We start from the raw sequence: 16,282 nt of genomic DNA, 5'->3' as shown, positions 1-16,282 counted from the left end.
TACTGGTATTAAATGTTACTTTAATTGGAAACTTTTTTGATAAAACAACAAATAATTAAAGTCTTTAATGGGATGAGTGTTAATTACAAAGAGTAAAATCAGGGACGTATATACTATAACTACTGTTATATATGTCTCTGGTAAAATTGATCTATTGCATTTTAGATTTGATCTTTCATTTATTTTTTTTTTCTTGGATATAAAAGAAAATTCAGAATTTTTTTTTCTCAAAATTTTCATTTGGGTCTTTTCGGGTAAACTGTCGCACCGATTACCGAAAAATTGCATCGAGATCGACCTTTAGAAAAATAACATTACATCGGCGGGAAAATTAATCATGGCTGCTACTGCAACATCAAATGCAATCACTTTGAAAGGATCCACTGAAATCGTTGCAGAATTCTTTTGTAAGTATAAAGTCTTCAAAACGTTTTACAATAAAAGTTGTAAAGTTGCAATTCGATCTGTTAAAGATGTCGATCATCAAGAGCGGTACAGCGGTAATTAAATTATGACAGTATACTGAGTAGTTCGCAGATCTTTACAATATCTTTACAATATACACTTATGATATATATTTGACGAAGACATGGTTAACCAATGTGATGCAATTCTTGTTGAAGTGTCAGCACGTGTATCAAACGAGGAGAGATGTACAGGAGCTATACAAGTCCACTTTAAAAATTCTAATTCTTAGGAACATACCGTTTAATTAATGAACAATGCAAGATTTGTTATGATAAATTTGGAAGTTAACAAAAAGCCAGAATGGAGGCATTTTGAAAAGTGTCTGACTGCCGAGGTCCTATTTATTTTTCACCCAGTAAAATTACAATATAATGTGCATGTAATACTGGTATTAAATTTAAGCGTTGCCCAAACAATGCATGTTCTTGCTACAGATCTGTTGCTCTCGGTCTGAAAAAATTTGGATGGACAACATGGAACTCCGAAGGAACAGTGCCTCTTTTAGTATAAACAGGTCCAGTACAATCTCCAGATTTAGCTATATAGCTTGAATAAGATTAATAGCTTTATTAAATTATTCAGAGTAGCTTCATTTAGCTATTTTGTCATACATTTTTCTTAAATTTGTAATTTTATCAGTATGTATAAAAAATCGCATTTTAGTCCAGTGATAGTCCTCAACTTTGAACTGTTCTGTGAACAATGCATGTAAAGATTACTCATCAATTTGCGTCTCCTTAAGAGACGTTGCACTAAAAGTTTTGGGGCAACTGATTCATGACCACACAGTTACTTCTTGAATAAATATAAAGGAGTAGGGATGGGACGATCCACCGATGCACCGGTGCATCGCGGTATTTATTTTGACGATATTTGGATCGATACATTTACCATTAATACAACGATACCTTACCGAACTTTTTTTATTTTTCAAAAATATCCGAGCTTCATATATCGGCTATTTATAGTCCGCGCGCCTAATATGAAAGTACAAAGATGGCGGAAAACCTTGTAAAGTTGTCAAAACTGTTAGGAAGCTAAATATGGAGTGTGGAAAACTTTTGGAGTACTTGTTTATAGAAAAATTAGTGTACACGAGACTAAAGTAATTTGTAAATTGTGCTACGCTCATTATGAATATAACAAAATAACTTTGGACTTGCAGTAATACATCGGCAGATTGAATAAATTTTAAACTTTTATTCATGTTTTCATTTAATTGCAATGTATCGTGATATGTATCGTATCGCATCTCATGTATCGTGATATGTACCGAATCGGCTCAGTACAGTATCGTCCCAGCCCTATAAAGGAGGTCAGTTATGGTAAACAAGATAATTGATTGGTAATAATTTATCACAATGAGAAGAAATCATACTTATCCACGCCTCATTACACACAAAGTGGTAAACAGTTACCCAAACAATGGAAATATATTTTTTGCTAAAAGTGTTTAAAAGCTGCAGTGTTAAAACTATCTTTAATTGTGGTCAAGTTTTTGATGGTCAATTGTGCAAATATGAGTAGCAAGTTAATTGCGATTTTTTGTCCATTTCTTACAATAAATATTCTCTTCAAAAACTGCAAATAAATAGCTTTATTAAGCTATTTTTGAATAGCTTTATAAAGCTATATAGCTTTTTCAAGCTATATAGCTTAATCAAGAGATTGTACTGGACCTGATAAAAACAGCATTTTACGACACACCAAAAATAGCGCTAGTTTTAGACTAATGAACCTTATATTTACACACTAATCCTTTGGGAAAAAGTAGAACCATTGAATTCTTTGTGATTCGCAGCTGATATCGTACCTTTACTTGCCTCAAGTTTTTTCCAAACATGCTAACTGACCTCGGATAATGAAGTATGTTATGTCGAGATCGAGAGTCGCCATTTTAACATGAAAACAAACTGCACCACTTCACTTTACAGGGCTGGTGATGGTGTTAAAAAGAATATCCGAGGCAAGTTTAGTCAAAGGAATTATTTAAGAATAAAATATTTGCACAGAATGTGTTAAGAAATAAGATTAATCAGTCCAAAAACCGCGCAATTTCTTTTGTCGTAAATTGCAGTTTTGCTATGGAAGTCGTCCATCACATCTGAAATTTTTTATACCAGAAGCTGCAGCTCTGCATGTTCTCGTTATTGTCATAGAGGAAATTTTACTCAGTGAAGTGACAGTTTCAAGTATTAGACATGCACTGGATATAAATATATATTAATCAACCTGAATTTGCATTACATTAGTAAGCTAGATTTTATTGTTAATTTGAAAACAATTTATTACTTCAAATGTAATGAATTAGTAGTTTCAAAGGTTTATTAATTAATCGTCAATTTCATTTTCTTTGGACTATCTTGCAGTGTATGGTATTAATAGTATTCTGTACCAGAGGGGGATTTACCCTCCAGAGAGCTTCACACGGGTCCAGAAGTACGGACTAACTCTCCTAGTAACCTCAGATGATAAGTTAAAAGACTACCTGAATCCAGTTATAGCACAAATCAAAGGTAAAAGAGAGAATGATGCAAAGACAAAGATAATTATTTATAAAGAAAGCCAAAATTATTGGATATTTACAGTGTAACTTTACAGGAAGATATGTTATCAATGCTAGTACTTCTGATAAGGCCTAAAAAAAAAAAGTGTGTTTAGGGTAACCCGACCTAACCTACAAAAATGCCCCGATCCTACAATTTTTAGATGTCTTTTTTTTTATCCAATTGTGATTTTTATATTATTTCTATTAAAAACCCATTATTAAATATGACACAAACATTCTTAGAAATCATGCAGAAAAAAATATGATTAAAAAAATCCCTACCTACCTAACCCAATTTTTCATCAGTGTTACCCTAAACACACAATTTTTTTTAATAGGTCTAACTAAGCTTTTAAATATTTATTAGCACAATTTTAAAGTCACTGACAATGCTTTTAGAATTGTTTATATTGAATAAAGATATACTACTGAAAAAGCAGAAATATTTTGTGAGGATTTTATTTCGTTATTTTCGTTGACAGTGAAAAATCAAGGAAATTAAATCCATGACGAATTTTTAACTCGTTTCAATAAATACGGAGTTGATATGTGATACATTTAGGGATTACGATATGACAAAATTAAATGCCGACAAAATTGTATTTGGTTGAAAACAGGGTTGGAAATTCACCAAAAATTCACCAAAAATAGCAGCCAGCCACAGGGCTGGCTACTTTAAAAAGTTACCAGCCCTGCTCAAAATCTGCCAGTCCTGATAAAAATGTTCATTATTATGAATAAACTATATATAAAGCTTAATATTTACATCTGTAACACAGGCCCCCTCGAAATCTTTAACTTTTACAAGTATTTGAAACCATATCTAAACATAAAACAAAGAATGCTTTTTGGGAATCGACAAACACTTGCGCATCATCTAGCACGTTGCTTCTATTGCAATATTGCCGAACAAAACTGTATTGCGAACACTGGTTGGCTATAACAATCATTCAGACCTTACTGTACAACTTGTAGAGCTTACCTAATTCTCAACGAAACCTAACAACCGACATTGTCTTTACTTTTTGTGAATGAGGTAAATAACTTAAAAATAGAAATTGTAAGTTTTAAACTAGGAACTGGCTATTAAAATTAGCCAGACCGCCGGGCTGTCTTTTGAAGTTTCGCCCCCGCCCGCATAAGAAACAGACCGTCTCGGGCAGTGGGGCGGGCTCTTATTTCCAACCCTGTTGAAAAACAATGAAATTTTAACCCAGCGAAAAATGTGCTTCTACAGTATTTTTTTTCCAGAATGGCTGTATAATATGACAGTTAAGAAGTTGGTGGTGGTAATTAAAGATGTGGACACCAATGAGGTTCTGGAGCGGTGGCAGTTTGATGTGGAGGGGGACAAGGAGGCCCTTAAAGACGGGTATGTGACAGGGGACGAGTTCTCATGAAATGTAGACATGTAAACAAATCTTTTTTAAAAATTTATGAATTGTTAGATAATTAAAAATATCAGGTAATCCACAAATCTAGCTTGATACTGAAAGAGAGATAACCCATTGTTAATGAGTTTCTTTAATATTGCTTGGTAATATATATATATATATATATGAGAGTGTGAGATATCAGTAAGAAAAAAAACGAAACAATTTTCTATTTTATTCATAAAATGAAAAAAAATTAAAGAGTGGGCTTTGTTTTAATCAATATGGCTTTAGGACTGAGGCCATTATTTTGTTTGTTTTAGATTTGATAGATATCTAAATGATTTGTAGTAAACCACGTCAGAAGTCAGAGAAAGACATTAACAACGAGATCAGTGCAGTCATTAGACAGATTACTGCCTCCGTCACATTCCTACCCCTGCTGGAAGGAGCTTGTAAGTCAAGTTAGAATACAATGAGAAATGTATACAACTTATTTATTGTTATAGCAATGTTATTTGAAATACATTCATGAATACAAAATGCAAATTAAAATGAAGTTAAACTGATAAGGTAATAAGATTGGAAGACAAATGTTGTACTGTTCTACAAATATGAAAAGCATGAGCTACCTGTCTGATAGGAATATTTTCATATCAATGTAATAAATTCTAACTTTGTATTTTTTAATAAATAAGGTAAATTTAAAATTCAATTTCAGGTGCCTTTGATTTATTAGTCTACACGGACAAAGACCTAGACGTACCCGCTAAATGGGGTGAAGACGGCCCTCAGTTCATCGCCAACTCGGAGGAAGTGAGACTGCGCTCGTTCACAACCAGTATACACAAAGTGGACGCCATGGTAGCATTCAAAAAATAAGATCGGCCAACATATCTTCTCTGATTGGGGAATTCAAAGACAGACTTCAGATACTTTGAGCTTTGGTGTTAAAGATAACATTTATCTACATGTACCACAGACAAAAGGAAAGTCGTGTAACTGGATGGAAAAGTTAAAGTGAAAGTTACTAAAAGTAGACGCTACCTTATGTTAGGTAGGAATGCCTGTGTTTTGCCGAGTCCAACCTGTGGGCAGATTTTTGTTTACATTGTTAGACATCTTTTCACAAGTCTACAAGAAGAACTTACAAATCTGACATTTATATTGGTGCATGTATTGAATTGTTAATGTATTGATTGTTTAGTCACAAGAATACATCTCTTTTGAAGTATTATAGATCAGTCATTTACTTGTAAATTTGTGTATGAACGCGAGTGCTATTTTGTTTTATTTATTCATACTTAAAATTGAACAAACATCCAATCATTTTCTTTACTGTCAATAAGTTCATGTAAATAATTATGTGTCAATGCTGCTCTCATGGAATAATAACCAACATCAATTTTATCATTTTTTTTCTCTTAACTGATCATTATGTAGATTTTTATTCTTAATGCTATGGTCTCTGTAATACAGCTCTTTTGAGTTGCATGTAACTTATGTTCTCTTTTCATACTATCTATGTGTACACACCATCAATTTATACTATTACATGTATATATATATAAGTAGGAATGTAGAAAAAAGGACTATTTCCGTTTTGAGATTTTTACATTCAATATGTGTATTTCTGCATTGTAATTTTCATCATTTGGTGCATGATATTTCTGAATCAGCTTTGGGTGAAGAGTACAAACAAATAAAGTATGTGTGTGAAGCATGAACTATTGCAGGCAGTTCTTGACTTTATACATCCGTTTATTTTGACTGCTTTATAGTTTATGACAAGTAAGTGATAGAAATGTACCTGATATTCAATGTAGTAATAGACCCTCTTTTACTTGTATATGAGTGTTGTTTTTGTTTCATTCAGCAGTATTAAACCAACCAGAGCAACTTTGAGAAAGCTTACAATATGAACCTTACTTGGAAAATCTGTTGCATGTCAATTGACATGCTTTGACCTTGAAATTGTCCTTATGACTCAGAATCAGGGGTATGACATTTTCAGACCATTTATAGAAATTTGTAGCCTATGTCAAAATGTAGATTACAATTAACTTTTGTTACAAAATATGGTAAAATGGAATTGTGCTTTTCTAAAAAGAAGTCACTAAATCATTCAGCTTGCCTAAATGACTGAGTCAAGGTTTTTAAATATAATTAGGTGGCAAGTAAATAATTATGTGTGAAGTGTGTATCGATGAGGTTGCATCTCTGCCAGTTGCTTTGCCAATATGACCTAGGGTCAAAGTCATGAAAGTCCTCTGTTTGCTAATATGCTAAGTATAAAGGTCCATTGTTTCTTCTTTACGGTTAAATGGCCTTAACAAGGACTGACAGACGGGCTGACAAGGTGATTCTTGTATATAACCCCACCTACCCCTTTCTTAACAGAAATGATTATTCAGTTCTTTGATATGTGCATTTTGTTTTTTCCTCTTTCCTTAAATCTTGTCTTATTTTGATGAATGTGTAGAGAGACCCGCATCTTTTTTTTTTTAGCAGCAACATGTTATAACGAATGGTTGAACTTGTTATATTACAGGCACGTAGCATCAGGGGGGGCCTGGCCCCCCCCCCCCCCCACTTTTTCTCGCAGCAGCAAATTTTTTTAAATTTACACATAAAAAAATTAATTATAATGGAGTTGGCCCCCCCACTTTTTTGGAAGTTAGTAAAAAATTGGTATGAGAATTAGGAAATGAGTAGTCAAATTAAAGTTACCCCCCCCCCCCCCCCCCCCCCACGGATTAGGAATTTCATGATTTGGAGGGAAAAAAATTTTGGAAGGGAAGAATTTTTTTTTTGAGCTGAGTCTACCCCCCCCCCCCCCCCCCCCCCCCCCCGGATTAGGATTTTGAAGATTTTTGGAAAACTTTAAATTTCCCTTTTTTTGCTTGTCAAGATTTTTTGGATGGGTCTGGCCCCCCCCCCCCCCCCCCCACTTTCAAAAACGATGCTACGTGCCTGTATTAAGATAACAAATACAAAAGAATTATGCCCAGGCTTTTATTTATTTTCTAGGTCAAAATATCAGACTCCTGATTAAATTATTGCAAACAATGAAAATCGTGTATTCAGGAATAATCCTTGAGTATTATGAGGTGATCGAATACGGTCGGGGTGATCAAATGAAAAAAAAAAAACCCGATTGGCTCCAAGATAGATTTGATTATCCCTGACCATATTTGATCACCTCATATTATTCAGTAATTTCTCATTATTTATGTTTATAAATTTTTCAGCAATTGTACAATTAAATATTAAAACACTTACTGAAGAAATATCTTGGACTATACATTTCAATATCGATTTGTATTGTTATCACAGGCAAAGACACTGGAAAATGTTAATGTATTTTGATCAATACACTATTATATTGAAACTCCAAAATTAGAACAAATTTCAGTTTAAATGATCATATATAAGTATATAAGCACATTGTTAAAAGAGTTATAACAGCCAACAACACCATATATCGGTATTTGTACGCAATAAAAAAACTTAAAGTGATGACCACACTAAATCCATCATTAAATACACATCTATTGTTAGATTTTAATTATGTGCGGTAAGAGGTATAAAGGGGAGATTATCCAGCTTTACGCCGCATCTCGTCAAACAGTTCTGTTGATAGAAATAATATGAACACTGATGCACAGTACATTTTAAGAAGCTTTGTTTCTAATTATTGACATGACACCCTAATGACGTAACTTTAATTACATGTACATGTGATCCAAGGAAAGACGTGTATATTGTTCGAACTTTATTTTACATTCAGTTGTTATTGCGCATTCTCAAAAAATACGAATACAGTTGAACTGGTAGCTCATATTATTTGACTATGTAAGAGAGTAATTCGCAGTAAGTATTCTTTCAAATCTCATTCTTTTAACAGTACAATTGATTTCGGGCTAGATACCTATATCTGCGGCGCAAACACGTGAGTGGTTATATTCGGAATATTAGTGTAGATTGCTTTTCAATCAAGGTAAGCTCATCAACAAAAGGTGCTTAATCTTAACTTATATGACTGTAAGAATATACAGATATATCGGATGTAGAACATTCCAATTGACAATAATTAATTCATAAATTCGATGAAAAAAATTATGGAATATTTATTACATCTTTGTCAAACTGCAATTGCGTATACCTTCTAAATATTTTTTCTCTAAATATAGTTCAAGGAATTTCTAAAAAGGGCTTCAACATTGCAATTAATTTTTTTTTAAAAGGAACTATTATTTACATTCATTAATTAGTTAGTAGCTTGCCAGTGGGATTTTAGACATCAATGCACTGCATTTTAACATTTCTGTACTTAAAAAAAAAAAAATTAAGATATGTTTTATTATTATTTTCATCATAATTACATTTTATTTTTCACTATTATTTTTTCAGTATCGATTTTCTTTATTAAATTAGGAAAATGTATAACGAATTTAAAAATTCGTATGAAAAGTTTTCAAATACCGTAGTCTTCAGAAAGCTGGGCGTATGCTTGGTTTCATTTCAGTCCGGACTCGTGTATATTCAGTGTACACGTCGGGATAAGAAAAATCACTAATTAGCTAATTAAAGAGATTATTTGGCTACCTCGGTGATCTAATAACCAAGAACGTTTTTATTTTCCTAATACGGCAAAATAGTCAATTTCATACATTTTTTACAGAGTTGAAAACCCGCTCACAAAACACACTAAATCAAAAATACATGTTGTAAAATTCGACTTGTTAGCGAAATTCATACATTAATTTTTACGGGATAAATCTTAATAATTCGTTGTGACATCGACCAGTAAACAATTTACGGTCTTTTAAACATTAAAATAGTAAAACAAAAATGAATTTCTCTATATAAGTAAAGATTACATAGACAAATACGCATATACACGAAATAAGAAGACAAAAGTCGTTTAAAGAAAATAGAAAAGTAATTCTAATGCGTTTTAAAAATGATGCATGATCATATCTTTACTGTACTATTGATTATTGGCATGTTTAATTAGTAATTAAATATGCAGGAAACAGAATTTGGCGTTTCGATACAAATTCAAATTTTATACAAACTGTCAAAAGCATGAGTGTTTCGGTAAGTTCAATAAATCCTGTTTGTTCATCTGTCCGTCATTCAAATTGTTCATGCAGATTCCAAAGTTATTCCTCTTTATAACACGAAATTTAAACATTAGAAATGAACAATTTTGGTCGGAATTCCTATTCGGAAACTCTTAGCGCCTTTTCCACGGCGGACTTCCGAACTCCTCGTCGTTTTCCCCTACGGTCTGTGATTCCAGAACTCTTGACGATTCGGACTTCCACCCCAGCATCTCTCAACGTTTTGGTCAAAGATGAGATGTACCGAATAGCCAGTCTGAGGGTGGCGATTTTAGACAACTTTTGGTGTTCCCCGAGGTTGGATTTGGGGACCACTTTTCGTAGATCGTCGAAGGCATCATTTAACATGTGCATTCTATTCCTCTCCCTCACTGTCGCTCCAAGCCTCACCATGTCCACGGGTTTCGTTTTGTCCGGGTACTTGATCTCGTGAATATGTTTATTTTGTAAATCAAAGTCATAACAACTGGCCTCCCCGGGGGAGGTGTCCTGATTCAGACACTTTGGTTCACTAGGCTGTTCGTAATAGTATTCATTTTGTATAGGTATGTCGTACGACATTCCATTGTCATAGTGATGAGGTTCCACCTCATAGTGTTCGTGGTACTCATTCCACCCCGTATTCACGTCGTCAAAATTAGTGTAACTATATTGTTCAAAATATTCCCCCATCGCAGCAAATGTCTCACAAGCCATCTTTACGACTGCATAACTTAATTACCATCAATTGTTTGATCGCCTCAATGTACGTAATGCCGGTCTTGGGGGCTTAAGTGGAGCATTTAAGTAGCTTAGTCAATTCGCAATCATTTTCTCCATCTTTAAATATATATGATGGAATTATAAACAAAAGTAATCATTTTATATCTCGCACTGCGCAGACAATTCGCGACGATCGGACCGGGCTCTCTCGATGAAAGCCGCGGGGGCGCGCGTGCAGGGCTCCGGTTTCCCATCTCTCTCGTGTGGGTGTTGTTATAAGGAATTGGCTCTTGAAGGAATTCGTGTGAAATGGGGTGTTTGGGATAATAGAAAAATAAACCAGTTTCTCTGAAAGATTAAGATGAGGAGAATTAATAGCAATTAATTGTTTATATTACAATATCATAGATTTCATTGACGTACGACGGAGTATCGCGTGCAATCGTGTTGACAGTCGGCAATGCTTAATCCCCTGTTTACATATTTCTTTTTATCCGTATTGCAGTTACTTGTATTTGATGATGGGGATGTCTTAACTCAACACACACTAACCAGAATCCCACCTTCTGTTCGGATCCAGCTGAGAATTTCATAACACGAGGACTGTACCGAACTCTCGCGTAATCGAACACCCTTCGTCACGTGCGTTCGCGACATGTTTGACGGACAGATTGAAATTTTATATCGTTTTCTAGCAAAAAAATCGTGATATTTAATTTCTAAAAGTACGAAATTTATATCATGCTTCAAAATAATATAACAGCGCATTCTTATTTCATCATTTAGAACAACATTTCATTTTTTCTAGATTGCAAATGTTAAACCTTCGTATAAAATGGGATAGGTTATCGATGGCCATATCAATTAAAACTTTTTTCTTTCTTTTTCGTATTTTAAAAAAAATGAATTAATATTGTTATGAAACGCATTTAGTGTAAAAACTTACTAAATTCAGAATTCTTGTTTACAAATTAACATAGAGTTGTCGCTCTTGCTTTGGGTAAAATGTATGTGCAATAAACCAAAACAAATGAGGAAGGAATCAAATGTTAAAAATATACAAATCTCTGAAATCAAAGACTTTCCTTTTATTCCGACCAGTGTACTTGTTAACTTTCTCTGGATTATGTTCGCGATTCTAGATATAAAACCCACGCACCTGCACATCACTAAACATTTACTCCACTAGGTATTTACATAAAGCTATCTGTCACCCAATCAGCTGTCGGCGCAAGAAATCTCGCCAACCAATTGTCTGGCAGTCCCCATTTTAATGTGTAGATAAGCATCGCTGTTTATTTCTTTTGGACGATATATTTGCTATCGTTATACACAATCAAAGACTCGGTGACGAAACCGTTTTTAACATTATTCAAATCTTTTGCGTTGGCGATCCAGTTTCTAAATTGATTGATGCTTGCGACCAGAACACCGGGCCAAGTCTTAGAAATTGGTTGGACTGCTGGCCATAAAATCGTATTAAATCATACTTTACATTACGGCGCATCATTAGCATTAATAGCAGGCCCCAGCTTTCTTTCGCTATTGACCATTACTTAAAAGTGGCCAACCTGAGGTCGACCATTTTTTCTTGTGTGCAAGAAGGAGAAACTCAACCGCGTCTTCTCCCTCTTCCAAATCCCGATAAAATCTCGCGAGATGGTGTCGTGTCGAGGATGCCGTTTTTTTAAAAAATTCACCTGCGATGAGGAAGATAACCCTGCCTTTGTTTATAAAAGTTCATCAAAAGAGAGAAAATTTCGATAAGGATCGTTGCCGTTAGATATAATAAAATCCATTGTGGTTTGGTTTAAAAATTAATCTTTCTTAATAAAGATGTTCCTTTTTCCCCCCTTGATGCCTTTATTTTCGGATAATGCATCGCAAAACGTGCACCGGCCATTTATAAAATTATTTTATAGCAATATTCCGTTTTTCTCTCTCCTGTAGTAATCGTGTTCTGATTGTTTAAGAAATCAGTGTGTGTCAACATTTAAATTGATCTTGTGAGTCTGCTAAATAAAGACTGCATTAAATTCCGCAAACAGTTCATTGAAATCAATTAATTCGAAATCCGGTAATGTCCGAAGAGCGCGTTTGAAAATATTATTCTTGGGGATGATGGTGTTTCGGGCACCTGCCCGGGTATTAGCCTGATTCGATAAAAAGCTTCCCCACGGACTGACCCGTGTGTCCCCACGCCGTCCCGCGCTGACCACTACTGACCACTGGTCATTATGCCTTAGATCTCTTAAAGTTTTTATTATTTAATTTGTACCCTTCACGGGGCCTTTAGAAATGGAAAAGACGTCTCCAAACCTTGTTCTCTTCAAATCAGGATCTCCATTAATAAAACACACTAATAAAAACGAACTTACAAATTCCTCTCCCCAGTACCCTCTATCTCATCAAGAAAAAAAATATCAAAAGAAAGGAGGGGAGAACACTTCACCTGCATCAGGGCAACTTGACTCTCACCTGTCGCTGAAATTGACATTGGACACCTACCGGTGCTCGACCTGGCCGGAGCCGGGTCAGCCTCTAACGGTCATGTCCGAAGAAGTGACCAGGGTCCGGCCAGTGCGATGCTTGACCGCTGGGGACCCCTCGACTTTACAAAGAGACTGACCGCGCTGCAAAAAAGGACATTGTCCGAGCGTGCGGACTAATTAGTGGGTGTCTGACGGGTAGTTTCCTTAAGTTTAATATCCAGAGAGTATGACCAGGCACGGGGTAGGAATTAACGATCGGGATAAGGGGGAAATTGATCGCATTTCAGAAAACAAACATACTAATTGTCCGGCCCTCCAAAAAGAGTACAAAGTATTAGCCCGGCGTTTGAAGTTGTCTAGGGTTTTCTTTACTTCGCTCTCGGGGATTTGCTGACATACAATATTTATTTTGACTGGTAATAAAATTTCATGCACAAGGTTAAGGTTTTGGTTTTCAAACTTATAAATTTCAATTTGAAGAAGAAATCGCAGCATTTATCGCATTGTTTTAGGGAGAATTTACGAAAAAGCGATGGGTATATCCCTGTCCATAATATCAAATCAAAACAAAAATCATCTTGCTCTATATTCCACAGTCGCCATCCTGCCAAAACTACAAAGATAAATCGCAAACAAGTTTTTTCTATTAATTGAATTCTGTAGTTGAACGATGTGTATGAAAAGCAAGTATGCATAATCCAAAAACATTAAACACCATAAAAACCCCGCAAAACTTTCATAATAAAAGGAACATTTATTTGGCACATCTGACATGTTTCAATGTTTGCCTACCCGCTTACCTTTCAGATTAATGAGAACAAAAAACATAGGATGCAACCTGATCGCTACAGGGTATACTGGGAAATTAAAACCATGTAATGGCCAACACAAATAAACTATTACAGAAAAGAAGACGCGTGCTCTAACCAGCTCTGTGCTACAAACGTCTCTTTATTCGCCCGAAATCTTCAAATTTGAACCCTAGTTCCAAAAATCACAAAACTCCTTTTTCTTTTTCTCCGAGTTCTGTATGGTATACGAATGCATATTCTTTCCTCTTTTAAAATATATAGATAGGAGTCTAACGGTACTAAGAGAATAAGACAAAAAGGTTGTTTTTTTTTGGGGGGGAGGGGTGTTTTCAAAAATATTTTTAAGAATTGCTAATCATTTTGTTTTTGTTTTGTTTGTCGCAGGTCATGAAACTATTCTTTTTTTTCACAAGAAAATAAAATATCCACCACTTTTTTCATAATAGAATTTAGATATTACTTACAGGTATGTGTCGAAAAAAAAAACCAAAAAAAAGTTTGAAATAATAATTTATTTCGGGATCCCGTAAAGCTATTAATCGATTACGACCGAAGCATGATCCATCGGTCACAATAAAACGATGATATGTTCTGCTATCGACCAATACCTCCAGGGGTATTGTTGGGCAGAATCAGGCATGACTGCCTCCTCGATCCAACAATGTCCTCACAGAAACCAGCATGCTGATGCACCCATTGACGAGAGCCCTGCTCAAAATGCATCATAGGTGAAAAGGTCAGAATTTCTAAAAGCAGGGTAGAATTGAATTAAGGGGACATTGTAATTGTTCGCCCGGCTCTCGCCCACAATGGTTGATCTTCAGTCTCTGTAACTAAGAATAAACCCTGTAGACTAGACTTGTTTCGGCAATAGGCGAGACACCCTATCTATTTACACGGCACATCCCGAAAATATCGGGACAGAAATTTTCCAAACCACCCAGGTATATAATCTAGTGTCGTTAAAATAGTATTGTGCTGAAGCCTTATACAAAAATTAAAGATTTTTTTTCTAATAATAAATGTTATCAGTATATTGAAGTTTTATCAACGACTGCAATTCAACACTAAACAATTTCTTTGTTGCAAAATATTGCACATATCTAAATATTATGTGAAAACTTTAACTGTACAAAAATTAGAGAAATCATTTCTAATAAAAAATGTTTTCAGTACGTTGAAGTTTTATCATCGACTGCAATTCTACACTCAGGAATTCCTTTGTTGCAAAATTAATTTACCAAATGGAGAAAACAAAATATGGAAAGAATGGCTAAATAGTACACACATGCGCGTGCGACTGTAATCAAGTTCTGGTAGAAAGCATCCATCTTGCACAACCAGCAATATTTACCAAGACCAGAACAAGCAGTGCACTCAAAACGTTAAACGACTTTCTTGATAAAGTGTGACATAATCTGTGAAAATTGCATAAAATGGGATCAGGAAGCCATGTAGCAAAATTAATTAATCTTCAATTAATGATACTGTTCTCTAAGCGAAGTGACAATGCTCGGAAGATGAATGGTTTTAGAGTGACCGCACGAGAGGGCTAAATTCCGCGCGACGCATGGCGGACACGTGCGGACTATTTGAACACGCCACTTGTTTGTCTACGCCGCCCGGCACGCGTATAAAATGGCTCGTGCTTATGGGGCCAAAACTGTAAGATAAATATCTTTTACAATCTCATCCGTCCAAAATGTAAATATTTTTTGTGGAGAGTGCTTGACAAAGTTCAAAAGCTTTGAACAAATATCAAATTAATATTGCCAATGCTTCGCGTATCGTTATGAAATAGGTTTAGGACTTAAATTGTTGATTTAGGACCCTTCACCGCGACCCACCAGAACTCGAGGGGGTCAATTTCAAACGCTTCAATATTTTTATGCCTAAATGAATAATTTCTGGAAGTTCAGGTATTTCATATAACTGTATTTAAAACGGAAAGGCAAACAATAGCTAGCTTTCATGTCAACAGACCTCGGCTATCAGTTAATATAAAATCTGTTTTGACTTCCTCCACTTCGTTTTAAGTAATACTTTCTCTATTTACGAGTAAATCATATCAAATTTGCCATTCCTATCTGTATGCAAGTTAAATGGCCATTTGTGTATGTTTACAAATGATAATCAGAGACGTCTGTCGTGTCAAAATTGTTTTAAGATCGAGACTTCAAATGGCCAAGTTTACTAATTTGAAGGAACCTTTCGTGACGTTTTAAAATGTTTATACGATAACGGAACATTTCAAATGATTTGATCGAAATGGCTACTTAACCATTCATCGTATATGCATGATTTGGAGGGAGAGAACAAAAAATCCGAATTTTAATGTTCTCATTACTATTAACTTTGTTAATGAGAAAACGCAAAATATTTAGCGAATTGTCCCAGATGCGATGGTGGAAGAATCGCTTATTCTAGCAATGAAGTCAATTTATTAGCAATTACTTCATAGGCGAAGAAAGCGCTCTCTGATCATTTAGAAAATTTTACGACATTTCTTAATTAAGGAAAACAACCCATTTACAGTTGTAAGTCTGCATTAATTCTCCGTTTTTTGCGGTCCTTTTAAGCGCCTGGGATGTGAAGTACCCCCAAAGAATGGGGAAACGGGGGCAAGGCATTGTTATGACCGTGATAAGTGGGATAAATCAAAGGAGTTTTGTGGAAATCATCATTAAAATTTCAAGTTCTCCAACCCGAGATTTCCTTCCAGCCATTGTTCTTTGGCTTCCCTTTTCTTTGCTACAGT

At 35.0% G+C, this 16,282-nt stretch overlaps 2 protein-coding genes across 2 annotated transcripts; one reads left to right on the top strand and one right to left on the bottom strand.

Moving 5' to 3' along the window:
* Nucleotides 1–278: 278 nt before the first annotated feature.
* Nucleotides 279–6,238, top strand: LOC128165821 (mitotic spindle assembly checkpoint protein MAD2A-like). The gene is made up of 5 exons (XM_052830665.1): nucleotides 279–407; nucleotides 2,838–2,984; nucleotides 4,268–4,388; nucleotides 4,741–4,844; nucleotides 5,111–6,238. Exons 1-5 carry the CDS (start codon nucleotides 338–340, stop codon nucleotides 5,269–5,271), a joined length of 603 nt encoding a protein of 200 aa, XP_052686625.1. The 5' UTR covers nucleotides 279–337; the 3' UTR covers nucleotides 5,272–6,238.
* Nucleotides 6,239–9,092: 2,854 nt separating this feature from the next.
* Nucleotides 9,093–10,325, bottom strand: LOC128167731 (oligodendrocyte transcription factor 3-like). The gene has a single exon (XM_052833614.1). It carries the CDS (start codon nucleotides 10,212–10,214, stop codon nucleotides 9,618–9,620), a length of 597 nt encoding a protein of 198 aa, XP_052689574.1. The 5' UTR covers nucleotides 10,215–10,325; the 3' UTR covers nucleotides 9,093–9,617.
* Nucleotides 10,326–16,282: the final 5,957 nt, after the last annotated feature.

This window comes from Crassostrea angulata, chromosome 10 (assembly GCF_025612915.1).
Source record: "Crassostrea angulata isolate pt1a10 chromosome 10, ASM2561291v2, whole genome shotgun sequence".
NCBI classification, from domain to species: Eukaryota; Metazoa; Mollusca; class Bivalvia; order Ostreida; family Ostreidae; genus Magallana; species Magallana angulata.
This window is presented reverse-complemented; position numbering and strand designations above follow the sequence as displayed.